At 39.0% G+C, this 14951-nt stretch overlaps 1 protein-coding gene and 1 long non-coding RNA gene across 4 annotated transcripts in view; both read left to right on the plus strand.

Annotated features, from left to right (window-relative positions):
• usp53a (ubiquitin specific peptidase 53a) overlaps positions 1–11230 on the plus strand; it is a 35295-nt gene extending 24065 nt beyond the window's left edge. The window contains exons 13-17 of one of the 2 annotated variants that reach the window (XM_088073585.1): positions 1948–2719; positions 3997–4064; positions 8761–8827; positions 8912–9642; positions 9732–11230. In XM_088073585.1, the coding sequence (XP_087929711.1) occupies positions 1948–2719; positions 3997–4064; positions 8761–8827; positions 8912–9642; positions 9732–9808 (1715 nt within the window). In that variant the 3' untranslated portion in view covers positions 9809–11230. Of the gene's footprint in view, positions 1–1947; positions 2720–3996; positions 4065–8760; positions 8828–8908; positions 9643–9731 lie in introns of both variants that reach the window. The other variant, XM_042512215.2, reaches the window with a different exon arrangement.
• A 2313-nt stretch (positions 11231–13543) lies between these two features.
• LOC148185649 (uncharacterized) overlaps positions 13544–14951 on the plus strand; it is a 102929-nt gene continuing 101521 nt past the window's right edge. For both annotated transcript variants that reach the window (XR_015775729.1, XR_015775730.1), the window contains exon 1: positions 13544–13845. This is a non-coding gene — a long non-coding RNA (uncharacterized LOC148185649). The remainder of the gene's footprint in view (positions 13846–14951) is intronic.

Consider the following 14951-nt stretch of genomic DNA (forward strand, 5'->3'; position numbering starts at 1 on the left):
AATGGAGAGGCTGGAGGTGACACTACAGTTAATGTAAGTAGTATACATTTACAGCAGTGGGGCTCATACCCAGGCTGGGACTCTGCTAAAAAGTCTTCTCCAGAAAAAAAAATCACTCAAGAAAAGCTTAAGCCACTTTGCTGCTCAGTTCATATCAAACTGTGAGATAACTCCAAGGTATTAATAAATGATTTCTGGCTGTATTGATTGAGGCATGTTACCATTCTTGCAAAATGATCCACAGTCTTGTGTACTGTTGACAGCGCTGCAGAAACTCTTTGAAACACACCGGTATCCTATATACTGGCGAAAAATGTAGAGAGTGATGTTTGAAGTGATTTAACTCTGGCACACAGTCAGCAGAATCCGAAGCAATAGGGACTGTATCTCTTGCAGGCTTTCCAAGGACTGACAGTTATATGTAGTGTTAGATTCACTTTTTGTGCACTCAAACACGATGTTAGAGCAGATGAGATTTTCCTGGTTATTTAGATGACTCCAACACAAAGCATGCAGCCTCTGATTCAAGCTTTAAGTTCTGAAATAAGGACTAGTACAGTAAAACTAAAATGTCACATTTTCCACACATTTTGAAATTATCTTTTTGATTTCATTTAAAAGATTAAATCAAAACTCGTGGCCAATGTAGTGCTGCTCAAAAAATGTCACCGCTGTGTCATAAAATAAATGTGTGTGTGTGTGTGTGTGTGTGTGTGTGTGTGTGTGTGTGTGTGCGTGTATGTATGTATGTATAGCTCAACACGAGTGAACTAGTTTCCAGGAAGGATGTCTGGCCGTATATTTTGAAAGTGGCTATTATTGCTGGAAGTGTCCTTGGAATAGCAGACACACATCCGTTACACACTATCATGTGAACATGTGTCACATATGTATTTGAAAAACATGCTCATGTATGCATGTGCACACAAAATTACACCCAAAGTGCTCCTTTTATCGTGTGTAGCTGCATGAATGTTTGTAAATAAGCTGGCCCCCGTCTGTGTACACACCACGGATAGAAATCGACCGCTGTCTGCTGTAATTCACACCTCCCCGTCATCTGCACACATAAATGTCAGCAGCCCTGTTGTCGTCATGCTCTTCCCTCACTTTCTGCCCACCCTGCACATTGGCACAGTTTTGTGTCTTGGTGTCAAGGTGTCAATGAAAGTAAATTTTTTGGTCTTGAGAAAATTATTCATGACATCAGGTGTAGTTTAAAATTTTTGACAATCTACAGGGTTGCTGCAGATCCTCAAAGAGTCTTAAAAGGAGTTAAATTCATTTATCTTAAAATAAGGCCTTATTTAGCATTAAGATGTCTAAAATCAATCTTTCAAAAGTCTTAAAAATAATTCGACATCAGGGATAGGATTTTTTTTAATTGAAAAGGATTGGTTTTTTTCAAAATCCCAAAATAATGGATTTAAAAAAAACAATAATTTACCAAATGCGTCGTGCATTAAAATAAAAGAAGATTTATGTTTTAAGTTTACAATAAATAGAAAAATAAAATATATTCCAATTTTTCTTAAGTAATTGATGTATATGTTTTTTCCTTCAATAATGGCTACTGTAAAATTACTCTTAAATTTCAATTAAAGTGGCATTAAAACAGTTTTAAAAAGTCTTAAATTCCACTTGTCTTAAGATTTAGGAATCCTGATCCATATATATAAAAGATATATAAAAGAAGCCAAAGTTGATGCATTATTTTTTCATATACGACAAAGGCATGTTTGGAGCTTAGAGAAGTTAAAAAGATATATTGTACAGTGTATCACATATTTTACTGTCTCAGTAGATTTGTTGGTTAACAGGTCTATAATGTTAGAATTTGAAAAAAGTTTTTTATTCTTAACTCATTTATTGAAAACATCTGTTTAGAATGTGTTTTGCTGTTCTCCTAGTTCAAGCTCTCATGAAACTTCTCCTGTTTTATATCAGATCCAGGTCAGGACAGGACCTACTCCCGCTCCGCCTCCCCTCCAGAGAATGGCTTCAGACAACACCTGGAAACTCGGCTGTACAGCAGTCAAGGAAAAGGTCCCACACGGACCGAGCGAACGCCCCACCTTGCCGGACGCTCCTCACATGAGCCCGCTCGCTCTCACTCTAGGGTCCAAGTGTTGCCCAATGTGCCCAGTATCAGCAGTAGTCATCACAGCCGGAGATTGGAACACGTCTCCAACGGATACGACACTGACAGCAGCCAAGACTCCAGAGAGCGCCCTGGAAGTCGCAGCAGGTCCAGCCGCCCCTGGAAGCCCATGCGCGAGGCGCTCAATGTGGACAGTGTTTTAAGTGGCGTTGGTAACTCGGGAAGTCAAGAACGAAGGCAGCACAGCCCGCGAAGGAGACCCAATAGTCAGTCTCCCTCCCGCGACCGAGAGCAAGACAGAGATTTCACGTGGGGAGGCCGAGAGGAACGCAAACCCAAAAGCCTAATGACCATCTATGAGGATGAGCAGAGGCATGAAACAGGTGGCAGCCGAAGCTCGCTGGACTCAGATGGCCGAGGTGGCTACAGTGACAAGGACAGGTCAAAGGGCTCAGCAACTCTAAAAGTGCGGAATGACAACTGGAAGATACAGCGAACTGAATCTGGATATGAGAGTAGTGACAGACTAAGCAATGGCTCAGCAAATCTCGACTCACCGGTGGTAGAGAACCTCTCTTCCAAAGATCTGCAGCCCATTCCTGAGCTGCATTTGTCAAGGTAAAATAGACTGTCTACGTCTTATCAGCCAGGTACACAAACTTGGCGCAGCTATGGCTATTACACAATTTTTGCTGTGTGGTGCCAGCGTCAGAATGTTGCTTTATCATCTCATGCCCTACTCACATAAGGATTTGAGACTCAAAAGTGCTTCCATCTTTAAATGATTAAATATTACAAACAAACTGTTCTAAGAATAGCAAGACCCATTTAACATAAATGCACACTAGGCAGATGTGCCAGCCTTATTATGCTGGGCTGTCATTTGTTGGCTTTGTGGTACAGGTCTTGTTTGGAGATAATTATCTCAACTAGCTGACAACTCCTGTACACAGAGGGAAGAGCCAGCAGATCGCTGACTTCCTCAACTGCTAGTGAATTATTCAAGCCCCTCTCTTGACAGTAACTTGGTAAAGGGCTCCTTTGATTATCAGTTCTTCAACATATTGTGAAGATGTTTTGGGACTGGTTTAAGACCTGAAGTCATTGAAAATGTATAAAATTTGTAATTTTATTTTGGTTATAAGTCATGACTTTTTCTACTGCTAGTTTTCATTGGATTTATTATGACATCTTTCAGGGTTCCCACAGTCATTTAAGACCTGGAAAAGTCATGGAATTTCACAATCACATTTTCCAGGCCTGGAAAAATCACGAAATTCGTAAAAATCATTGAATGTTTTGGAAAAATCATGGAATTTTATAGCCTGTAATGAAACAGTTATCTTCAGTAGATAACCTTCCACATCATGTAACATAACGGCAAATTTATTTTCTGTAGTTGTCGGTGTCACTTAACCTCTAATAATAAAAAAAAACAATAATAGAATTTTAAAAAAAAAAAGGTATAAAGGGTCCTTGAAAAGTTATGAAAAAGCTTTGGAATTTTGTCAATGAAAACATGTGGCAACCCTGATCTTTAAACATTTAACAGCAAATACAAAGCATAGCACTTTTAAAAGGATATGTACAATAAAAGATAAAATAAAAGGATCAATAACAATAAAGGAAAAAAATACATTGAAAGAAATTATAATAATATCTTTGTAGGTGTCCTATTTAAGAAAAGAATGTAGCAGGAGTTAGTATCAAATTACACCATTGTAAATCAGTCATGATAAAGATGTATATTAAGGCTGAGGTTAAGAGGGTTTATTTCCCCGTTTTACTGCATGCAACCATGTTATTCATTTTAAGTGGCTGGTAAAAGATCATGCTCTGGAATATCTTGTGGCAATCCACAATGCATAAATAATTGAATTTATTTTGTATTTTAGGGATCACTTCCCTCCGAGAGGAAGCAATGATTTGAAGGCTGACATCTTGCATGCTGCGTTTTCCACTGGTAAGTGACTCTCACATGTGCATAATGTCATACTTCTGCATACAAATGACTTTATTTAAGCAACATTTGCTTACTCTGTATATTTCCAGCATGTGCACGTATTAAAAGAAGAGAGCATTTAATATATGCAGTGATTAAGAATTTTTATATATACTTTTTTTCATTAATTTTTTTCATTAAAATCATTTCTTTAGAATGTACACATATAAATCCCAAATAAATATACATTTTCTACTGTTTTATATTGTGGAAATAAATCACTCATGAAAGTATCAGTCGTTCACAAAGGCTTGGCCCTGGCATTAAAGAACTTTCCTCTGCCCGTAGACTTCCGTGTGTCTGAAACATTAAGATAGTACTCAGCAATTTCCTTGATTTATTGTTCCATCAGTACTGTAAGGTCACAGCCTGATTGAAGGGATACTGTATGGAAATATGTGTGCTCTGGTTGCTCGCTGCCTGGCCTTGACCTTTTTTCCTGAGTAAAGTTTATGTTATGCAGCACGCAGAGGAATGTACATGGGCTTAAAGGAAACCTCAATGCAAGTAGAAAACTCATAAAGATCCAGATTTTTTTGTTAATTAAGTATTAATGTCAGAAATAAAAATCCTGGTTTGTGTCAGGTCTTTTTCCTTCCTCACATATTACACAAAAAAGTTAAAGAGGAAATGGTGACAAAAGAACCTCAAGCACTTTGTTAACCTTTAACAGCAGTGAATAATGTGTTGCATCAGGAAGTACAGCAGTTTTTACATCCATGGGGATAAAAAATTCTGCAGGGGGAAATTAGTTTGGTTACAACTACTGTTAAAAAAAGTCTGTAAAACATGAAATATGATGAGCCTCAAATATGAGTCATGTTGCACAGTTGCAATAATGGTTATTTTTATCTTGGAGGAAGATTAGATGTGAATAGCACTCAGGGGTTTGTCGCCTGGACACCCTTCTCATTCTTTATCTAGCACATGCTTGTTTATGATACACAGTATCAGCAAAGAGAAAAAGGGAGGGAAATATCTTAAAAAATACCAAACTAATTCCCTCAACAGGAATACGCCGAGTTAATCCTGAATAAGAGGGGAAGATGAGTGAGCTTGTAGGAGCCACCCAACTGTGCCCAGCCACGCAGAAAATGCCATGACTGGGCCTGTCACAAGGTGGTATTCAAACATGAGGCAGTGGAAATGCCATTTAGTAGCACTGCAGTTGTTTCAAGGTCCCAAAGAGTTATGAAATGCAGCACAAAAACAGCAGCAACAATTTTATCCGCCTTAAGTTTTATTCAGAGTTGAAAATAGCTCTTACACAAGTGTGGTAAGGTTGGGGAAAGAAGCAGAAATGCATAGTGTTGTATGCTGGTCTTGTCATTTTGCCTGAGCATCTATACATGCAGAGTGATTCATGTGTAAGAATCCCTGCCAAAGAGACAAATAAGGCATGCTTATTTATTCACTGCTGCCATATCTTTTTTTGTTTTTCTTGTATTTCTCGAAAGATGTCCCATTAAATCATCATTAAGGCTAGTCTTTACCTGATAAAATTTGTGTTCATAGTTGATGGCACAAATGTACATTTTGCCCAAAGGTAAAAGTAGAATGTGTTAATTTTTTGTATGAAAAGCACATGTTAATGCCATTATTTACTCACTGAGGCTATTTGCCCCCCAGTGCCTCTATTAATCACACACGAAACTCAGTTCAATTACTTGCCTCCTCTTTATTTAGTAAAATTTCATAATACTTTTGTATTTGGAAAGTGTCTACTGATGATTAATTTGATGTTTTTAATGCTAAATTTGCTAATCTAATCTTTGTTTAAAATCTCTTTTAGGGCCTTTGAGTTCTACTCCTCAGGAGCTATTTTATCAGTATGGGATATTTATGCCCTACTGTCTGCAAATTGTATTGACAAGCTGCAGTTAATGTGTCCTAAGTCAATTTGGCCAGAGTTCAGTGGCCTGAGCTGCAGTTTCAGAGAAGGCTGAGCAGATTTCAGTTGTCCATTAAAGTCCAAAATCCTTTCTAAAAGCACACACATGTGGGTGGGCAGTTGTGAGGAGTTCAGTTAACATTTTCACCACAGGGATTCATTCTTGTGCTCGTTTGTTGTGTCAAAGGAGGGACCTAAAGTCAAAATCCGGGCCCCTCTTGGTCACCTTATTGACAGCTTTTTGTCCTTGTGAGAAAATCTCATTAAGTTACATTATACCAAAGCAGAAATGGTAGCAGAACATCCTGTCTGTAACAGCGTGAAAGGTCACGGCTGTCAGGAGATGGGTCCAATTTAACCTGCTATCTAGACAGAAAATCACACCTTTACTCGATTTTGTCCTGGTTGGCTCCGGTGGCTCCTGTAGACCTGATTAAAATCCAATAGAAAAGCTGTTACGACTCAGTTTGCTTAAAAAAAAAAAAGAGTAATGGTGAATTTGATCCTTTATTGGATTCAATGGATTCATTGCCCATTGTGTGTGTTTATATACATTGTTTCAGTGAATGTGTGTTCGTGAGTTTGCGTGTGGTTTTAATGTGTTAATGCCATGAGATTAGTGCATATTTACATTGTGGCATTTGGCTTACTGTTCCCATGTCTGTGCCACATAAAAACACACAGAAACAAAGGCTATTCCAAATGATTTATAAGAATGTGTGATGACCTTTTGGAGTTTTGGCCACTGACAGATAAAATAGTTGAAAGCTTGACATATTTCCAGGGTTCCCTCTTCTTCCCCACATAGCTCAGGTCTTAATGAAAAGCTGCACAGCAAATATGCATGCGAGCCTGATTGATGTTCAAGAATTTTAAGTACCCCAGACAGCAGAACGCACAGAACTACAAATCTCAACTTGACAGCCCTTAGAACTGAAATGTGTAGAGTTTTTTTGTTTTTTTGTCGCATCAACAAACTTCAAAGAGATGTCAGGAATTTCTGCATGTACAATTTCTCCAAACCGGGTTTGGGTTTGCTTTCATGGTCTGTATAGAGTCACATTTTCTATTTCCACTGGGAGTCTCTCACTGGCAGTTGGGATAATTGAAATGATGTCAGATCACTTCTCTGTTCCTCTCAGTTAAATATCCTAAATAACTTTTAGTGGATGACAAACAGGTGCCTCTCTTGAACTTTTCGCAGTTATCCTTTCTGTTAAAGACAGATTTGTGAGTGATTTACATGCTTCTCTATACTCATAGCTGTTAAAAAGACGAATGTAAAGCAGCACACAGCATGGCTCTTAATATGTCAACCACTGACATTTAGCAAGTGTCTGAAAAACATGTATGCATATGAGACGGCTTCACTTTCTTTAATCCTATTTTGACTTTACCCTTTTCCGTTAACATTGGAATGTCATGGAAATGCAGTTACACACCACTTGGTGCAGTTAAGATAGTACATAAAATTCCACTGAGTCACAGCCTAATCCATGCAATCACAGTACGTGGACGCTTTCCCAGGCAAGTGCAGTAGGCCATGTAAACAGCAGGACACCTTGAGTACATCTGTTTTGCTGGCGTCCGCAGCTTAAGCAGTGCTCCCCAAATTCCGCCAAAATGAATGTTTTCTGGAGATCAGCCAGAGCTCGAACCTGAAGAAGTGATTTACATTCAATTCGGATGGAATAATATTGATTATTTGATAGCTGTTTTCTGCAAAATCTTTTGATTTCAACCGTAACAGACAGGCAACAACACAGCCGCCTTGCCCTTTTGTTATTCAGCTGCTTTCTCCTTCAAGCTTCCTCTTGGCAACCGTGCGTGTGACCATAAAGATGAAGGGATTTTCGAGGGAGAAAAGCATTGTAAACAGCATCCTTTTTTTTGTGTGTGTGTTTTTGCGAATGATATTGTTGCCGTTGCTTGCCAACATTGCAGATCAGCGTCATCAAATTGTGAATTGCCACATGGACTTAACGGCTTAAAAATGCAATAGTGTTGTGGAGGGGATCTGGAGTCTGGAGTCTGACCCCGGCGTAATTGCATGCCAGCACAAAGGATTTAGCCACTAATGCTTTGAGAGAGCACAGGAAAAAAAAAAGAGGGTATGCTGACACATCACAGATGGTCCTCAGCCACTCACTCTCTTCCTTGTACTGTTAGTCAGCTGTTGTCTGTCTCAGGCCTTGTAAATCACACCCACCCTGCTAACTTGGCTAAGCTCCACACCGGCCCCCACCTGGGGACATGTTTCTAAACACTTTTGCTGTTCTATTGGGTGAAATCAGCTATTATCTCAAAATTATTGCAGCGTAATTCTTTGACATCACATTATGACGACTTTTACTGTCATCGGTTTGCATAACTTCTAAATCTGAGTTCATTCCAGGTCCTTATTGTTTCATTAGTACTGTTAGCACAAAGCTAACCAGGCCTGAATATGAACCCAAATTCCCTTTGAGGGGCCACGTTCTTTGGCTGGATCAGACAGTCACAGTGGTACACAGGGGGCCTGAGGGCGCTCTGCCAGACTAGCTGCTTTGATACTTCCTCTCACAGCACCAGGCAAAGGGCCTCACCATGACCCCTGTTAGATAACATGTCTTTGCTGGAGAGAGACAGGGAAAAAAAATACTGTAGCCATGTTCAAATAAAAACACATGACAGATGTTACCACTGACCATCTGGTAGAGATGACCATGAATTTAAAAATTGGTGTGTTGTGATATAAAATGCTCATGAGGCTTCATTGTTCTTTAGGTGAACAGGAAAGACAATCTCCAGATCTACAAGATGCAGACAGCCTCTCTGGTCTGCCAATACAAAGGTAAAAAAGAGCTTTAAAGGACATTTCAAGTAGTTCATGATTTGGCACAAGTAAAATACTGATGTTTGTGTATTGTAACAGAAGAAGAGCCTTCCGATACACTCCCGGAATCTTGGAAAAGAACAATGGTTTGGACAGCGAACAAGAGGAAAATGTTGATGGCAGCCCAGCGAGCCCAGTGCCTCCTTACTTAGCAAAGACCAGCAGCTCTGAGTGGAACAGCTCAGATGACCTTGCCGGACCATTCTCTGAACAAGAAGAAACTGGCACTGTTGCCCATATAGACTCTTTCTCGCACAACTATCCCCCACCTTTACCCCCCAAGACTTTTGGCAACAGTCACGCTGACCCATCTGGCATCCACTACCAACCGCCGGAGGTGCCAATGCGAACAAGCTCCCAAAATGAACCCAAAAATGGCTTGTCTCCACTCTCGCACACTACCCTCCGGCGACGGATTGAGACACCTGCCGAGTACAGGCTTTCGTCAGACGCCAGCTCCAAGTCAGGGTCATCGGACCAGGATAGGAACGATCTGTCGGCCAGCGAGAGTGACGAAAGGTTACCCAGTCCAAATCCCACACGCGACGATGGTACAGACTCCCCCGGTCCAACAGATATAGCTCTTCCCACCACTTACTTTTCTGTGGATAGCTGTATGACTGACACTTATCGGGCCAAATATCATAAGAGGCCTGCCTTGTACATGAAAGCAGAGGACCATATGTCATCAGGGGAGAGTGATGTGGAAGGGAGGGGGCTCCCTGTGCCAGATGTTCAGCCACTAGAGCTTTCCAAAAGCAGATCAGAATCAGGTACCATATGTTAATATTAATGCTATTCACGTAACTTTGTTAGCATTTTGTAAATGCATTTATTAAGTATCTCTACTTTTGTCTTGCAGGTTATGCTACCACAAAGACTACTGCAAAATGGAACCCAGTCACTCCAAAAGGACTTGATGAGCATGGTTTCCTATGATTTTAGCAAAAGCATCAATAGACCTTGATTGATCCAGCGACTGGATGCCAAAAAGAATAACATGCACTATGACTGCTCCACACTTTGACTGCTTCTAACTAAGATGTAAGCGTACACACCTTTCATAACAGAGGATTGGACATGAAACTGGATGCCAAAGAAATTGTTAAAAGAAAGGCAGGTGTCCTTAAACGCTGTCTTGCTATTTTTGGTATGAGCTACTAAAAGCTTTGAATGAACAGTGAATTTGCACAGTAGAAAGCACCAGAAAGGTACAGAGAAAGACACGTCTAATTTAGCTGTTGACTATGTTTGAACTTTTCAAATGCAAAGGTTACTAAAGAATGTGTCACAAAAAGCCACTTTAACCACACAAGAGATTAAAAGATTTATTTTTCATGAAAAAATAAACAATTTCTTGCAGTTCTCTCACTCTATGAAATGCTTATTTCTTTGCTTAACTACTCCCATTTCAGTGTTATGAGGTGTCTGCCCGAATTCAATCTCTTTTACGTAATGTATCTGTCTTTCAGTTGTTTTTTTAAAGAACACAAGAGATTTGAGTAATATATAGAATATGTTTTTTGTGTAGATTTTTGGAAACATATTGGGCATTCTTTAAAAATGGATCCCAAGGATCCGTGTGAATATAAAGCTCCAGGACACTTTCAAAGGTTTTTGGCCAATGAAACCTCTTTACAGGACTGTTAAGGCAGGGAAACTTCCAACCTCAGATTCTTATTGGTACACGGAGTTTATTGATCTCTGCAAATAACGCGTAATTCTATCTTTTGTCTCTCCTTTTGTAAACCAAAGGAGGTCTTGTATACCAATATATCTCTGACCACCAGTGCTGGTGTCCAGGGGCGACAAGGTAATGGGTAAATATGTTAAATTGTTTGCATATTGTTAGGAAAGTATGTGGCACATAACTCAAGGCATATCCCTATCCTCTCACATGCACACCTTTACACTTTCTCACATATTGACTGTGTTTATGTCTTTGCACTGTATATCTATATGATTATATTTCTTTTCACACTCCATTTTTTGTTTTTATTCAGCTCTCTGTCCTTTTTCTTAAAACCTGTTCCTTCTTCTTTGCAGCAAGTCTGCACTGGCAGGACATGGACATGTAAAATTGCCATCTAGAGATAGACAAGGTGTTTTTGTTTCTTTTTAAGGGGATTATTAATAATAATAACATGCTGTAAATCTGAGTAGTGGACTACTTTTTGGTTCAAAATGTTTTATATATGCAGCAGACTAATGCACAGTGCCTTTTGTATTTTTCTATGTCATGACCAGTTTAAATTGGAGCCATGGTTTGTACAATTGTTTGATTTTAAATAATTTTTTGTAACCTTTAATTTTATTTTTATTGATTGATAATTGTTGAATAAACAATTTTATTTAACCATATCAGTGTGTCAGGTCATGTTATGTTTAAGACCACAAATTTGAATGTAACAGTGTAAAAGCATACCTGGTCTATGACTCATGCCAATTTTGCAATGATTCCAACATAGAGTCCTGATGATAAACTCAGTCTTTACAGAGTAAATAGTTCATACCAACACAAAACTGCAGACCACTATCCTCAACAAATGCTAAAAAATATGGAGCTTTGCTGCCACCTGCTGTTGTGTGTCCTTAATGCACGTTTTAAAACGAGGTACTGGCTACCAAACTAATATTCTGAGGTCTGATGGTACATATTGCATAGAACTGGAGAGACTTGTGCCACCTCCATCTATATCTTTTGGTCAGTTTGGTAAATTTTGCCCTATTATACTATTTTGAACACTTATTTGCATTTAACTTACACTTACATTTTTTCTCTTTTCTGTGGTACGACCTCACAGTTTTCACCTACAAGTTTTCTTTGACACTCAATAAGCATGAGTAAACAATACAGTTCCTACTTTAATATAAGGAAGTGTCCAGCACACATCTTAGATCCAATAGTGGGTTACAGGGGCACTTCACACTTGCACAGCATTTAAAAAAAAAGTTTTGCATCAACAGAGGGCCTTATGTGAGTGTTCTAACATAATACAAATGTTGTTGTTTTTTTAAAAAATGATTTTATAAATGATTCGAGGCTTCCTGGAAGCTCTCCTGATCTTTCTGTTGTCTTGACAATTCAGAGCAAAAAACAAACAAGCATACTTTTTTCAACCTCAAGAGGGAAGTAGAGGACTTTGAAACCAAAAGAAAAGATGCAACTTGATCTTGATGTTAACAACAATGAACACTATAGCTTTGACTTAAATCACACATTAAACCAACACACAGACATTTGACAGGCCTTACTGCCAAACATATATATGTGCATTGATTTAATGGGTCACTCAATATCTCAGAGGGCCTTCATTGCAGATTTTTTTGGTGATCTAGTTATTCTGCTGTTGGAAAACGTGTGCTTCATTTAACATTTGTTTACAAAATAACAGACTGAGAAAACGTATGCCTGCAAGGCCAATATTTTAATTTTACTTTTGTGCATTATTATTTTCTTGCATTACCTCTGAATATCTTCATTTCCCAGCAGTAAAAATGAAGATGATTCATCAAACGTATTTCAGCATTTGACTAACTTCAACAATGCTGCAAATATTCCAAATAAATTCTTCAAAAATACATGAATAGTTGAATCAACTGCATAATTAATGTAGAAAAGAAGACTGCAGCTAAACTTTCACCCCAACTCATCTATTTGCTGTCACTAGTAGGGCCATAACTCATAAATTTAATTAAGAAGGAATAGTTTTTTTTTTAAAATGCCAATCTCAGACTTGAAAATAATTTTTCCAGTGTCCACTGGAGGGAAAATGCACAACTAGGAAATGTATTCAGAAAATCCTGACAATGTTCTGCCATTCATTGCATGGCACGTCTATCATAGTTTTGGTGTGCTTAAATCTTAGCTGTCTTCTGCTGTGCGTGTCTTCTCCACCATCCGTCAGAGCGGGACTCGGCCTGTCAGCGTGGGCTCCTCCTCTGCAGCTGCCGTACTTCATTAGGGGCCATCAGCTGAGCTCAGTGCTCCACTGTCAGAGTCAGACTTCTGTTTTCTCATTTCTCCTTTTTTTTGCCCTCTCTCTCTCTCACACACACACAAACTGTCCCTCAAGCTCACTCACATCCTTCATCCTCATATGATTTCTCACTCTGTCAACTCACCTCAGTCTTCCCCCCCGTGCTAAATTTCCCCCTGCCCTCGCTCTGCACCATCTCCTCTCTCCATGCTCCTTTATTCAGCAGACCTATTCCATCTTCAAATCAGCCTAACCCTTGTGTTTTAGAATCAACTCACACATAAAATCAACTTGCACATAAAACCACTAGAAAATTGTACATTTAAATTAAAGGTGTACATCAAAATATAGGTATAGTTACAAGTGTGCGAGTGTATTACTGCATGCTATGCCCATCTGTGTAAATTGGCTTACATTTAACTCCGGACAGAAAAATCTTACATTTAAGCCTAACACAACAAACAATGTAAAAAACAAAGAAATGTTGGTTTGTATTTTTTTAGAACAAACTTTATGCTGTTTACACAGTGTGATTGGAAGTCGTCAACCACCAGAAAGGTTACATTTATTCCATCCTATTAATTATATTGTGGCAATTTTTTAATTTTTCAAAGAAATTGCGTTTGCCTGTAAGTTAGGACTTTACGAGGGGTGCTTGAACGCAGCGCTGCAAACGCACCTGAGCTGCAGCCCTGCTAATTACGAACACCTGGCGACTGCGAGGATGTTGACACGCAGCCGATAGACGACCAAAAACCACCAAAAAAAGGTCGTTTGAAAGTGCCAGCGCGGAATTATTGGTACCAAAAGAGAAGACGTATGTATTTTTAACTTTATCCCCGGGTAAAGCTGGAAAATCCATAGAAGTTTGTTTTAATTGCGGACGAAGTCAAAAAGGCTCCCGAGTTCTTCAGCCATGAAGGGACACCGATGAAATGGAAGACACCCACACCGTCCTCAGGATGTCTGCAATGAGCACTACCAGCTCTTAAGTTGGTGAGTCATGTTTCTTTTGTTTTTGTCCTGAGAAAAACCATGCCTTTCCATACCCGAAAAAGCCTCTAGAACATTCATTTTGCCTATTTGGTGAAAGTAGGCCTTCAATTGGCAAGACTGAGCTAATGGTGGTTAAAAAAAGCTAACCTCGGGGAGAAACCTAGTTTGAAATATTGGGGAATTGAACGACAAAATGAACATGTAGCCGCACGCAGTGTGTAACGTTAATGTTAAACTAACTATGACAGTACCGGGATTAAAGGCACTAACGCTAACATTAGCCACAGGTCACAGGCCTGCACAGACCAAAATAAATACACCCACTGTTCATGGCACAGTGAAGTAATGTCAGTGGTGGTTTTATATAGCTTGCAATGTCCATAAATCCACTTTAATCCAGAGACAAGAGTCCAGGTTGGGGCATTGCACCACTCAGTTAACCAGTTAACCCCCCCCCCCCCCCAAAAAAAACAAAAACAAAAACAATTTGGTATATAATCTTATTTTATTTTCTCATTCATTTAGATAAATACTTGAATTTAATTTATATATATTTGTGTATTGTTTTAAGTTGCTTTTAGTTAAAACAAACAAACAAACAAATCAGGAACTACTTTTTATGGTGCACCTCGGTTTTGGGAGCAGGGACAGTTGAGCGGAGGAATATTCAGAGAGGCTCTTGTATATGTCTGTGTATGTGTAATCCAAAATGATAGTAGTTTCAGTTATTAACTACATAAATCACAACGGAAATATAAATGTAGCTGAATGCATAATAAAGCATCAGTCAAAGATGTAAGAAGACTTAAAAATGATTAAATCAGTGTAAGTAAGTTCAAGGAGCTGATCAAATGCTATTTCACTGGAATTGTCCCATGTATTGTTTCCATGTGACAAAAAAAGGATGATGATGATGCCTAGTAAATGGTACACAGGTAGAAGACATGAAAAAAAATCTTGAGCCTAGTTAACAAAGTACAAACATACTCATTTTGTTCCTGTAAAACATACGACAAACCACATGCCTCATATAGGCCTATATGCTGTAAAATCGGACAAGTTGATTTTGCTTTAAAAAGTCTAGAAAACCAATTACCTTGAGTGTA

Source organism: Plectropomus leopardus, chromosome 23 (genome assembly GCF_026936395.1).
Source record: "Plectropomus leopardus strain MGB_pleo_1.0 chromosome 23, ASM2693639v1, whole genome shotgun sequence".
NCBI classification, from domain to species: domain Eukaryota; kingdom Metazoa; phylum Chordata; class Actinopteri; order Perciformes; family Serranidae; genus Plectropomus; species Plectropomus leopardus.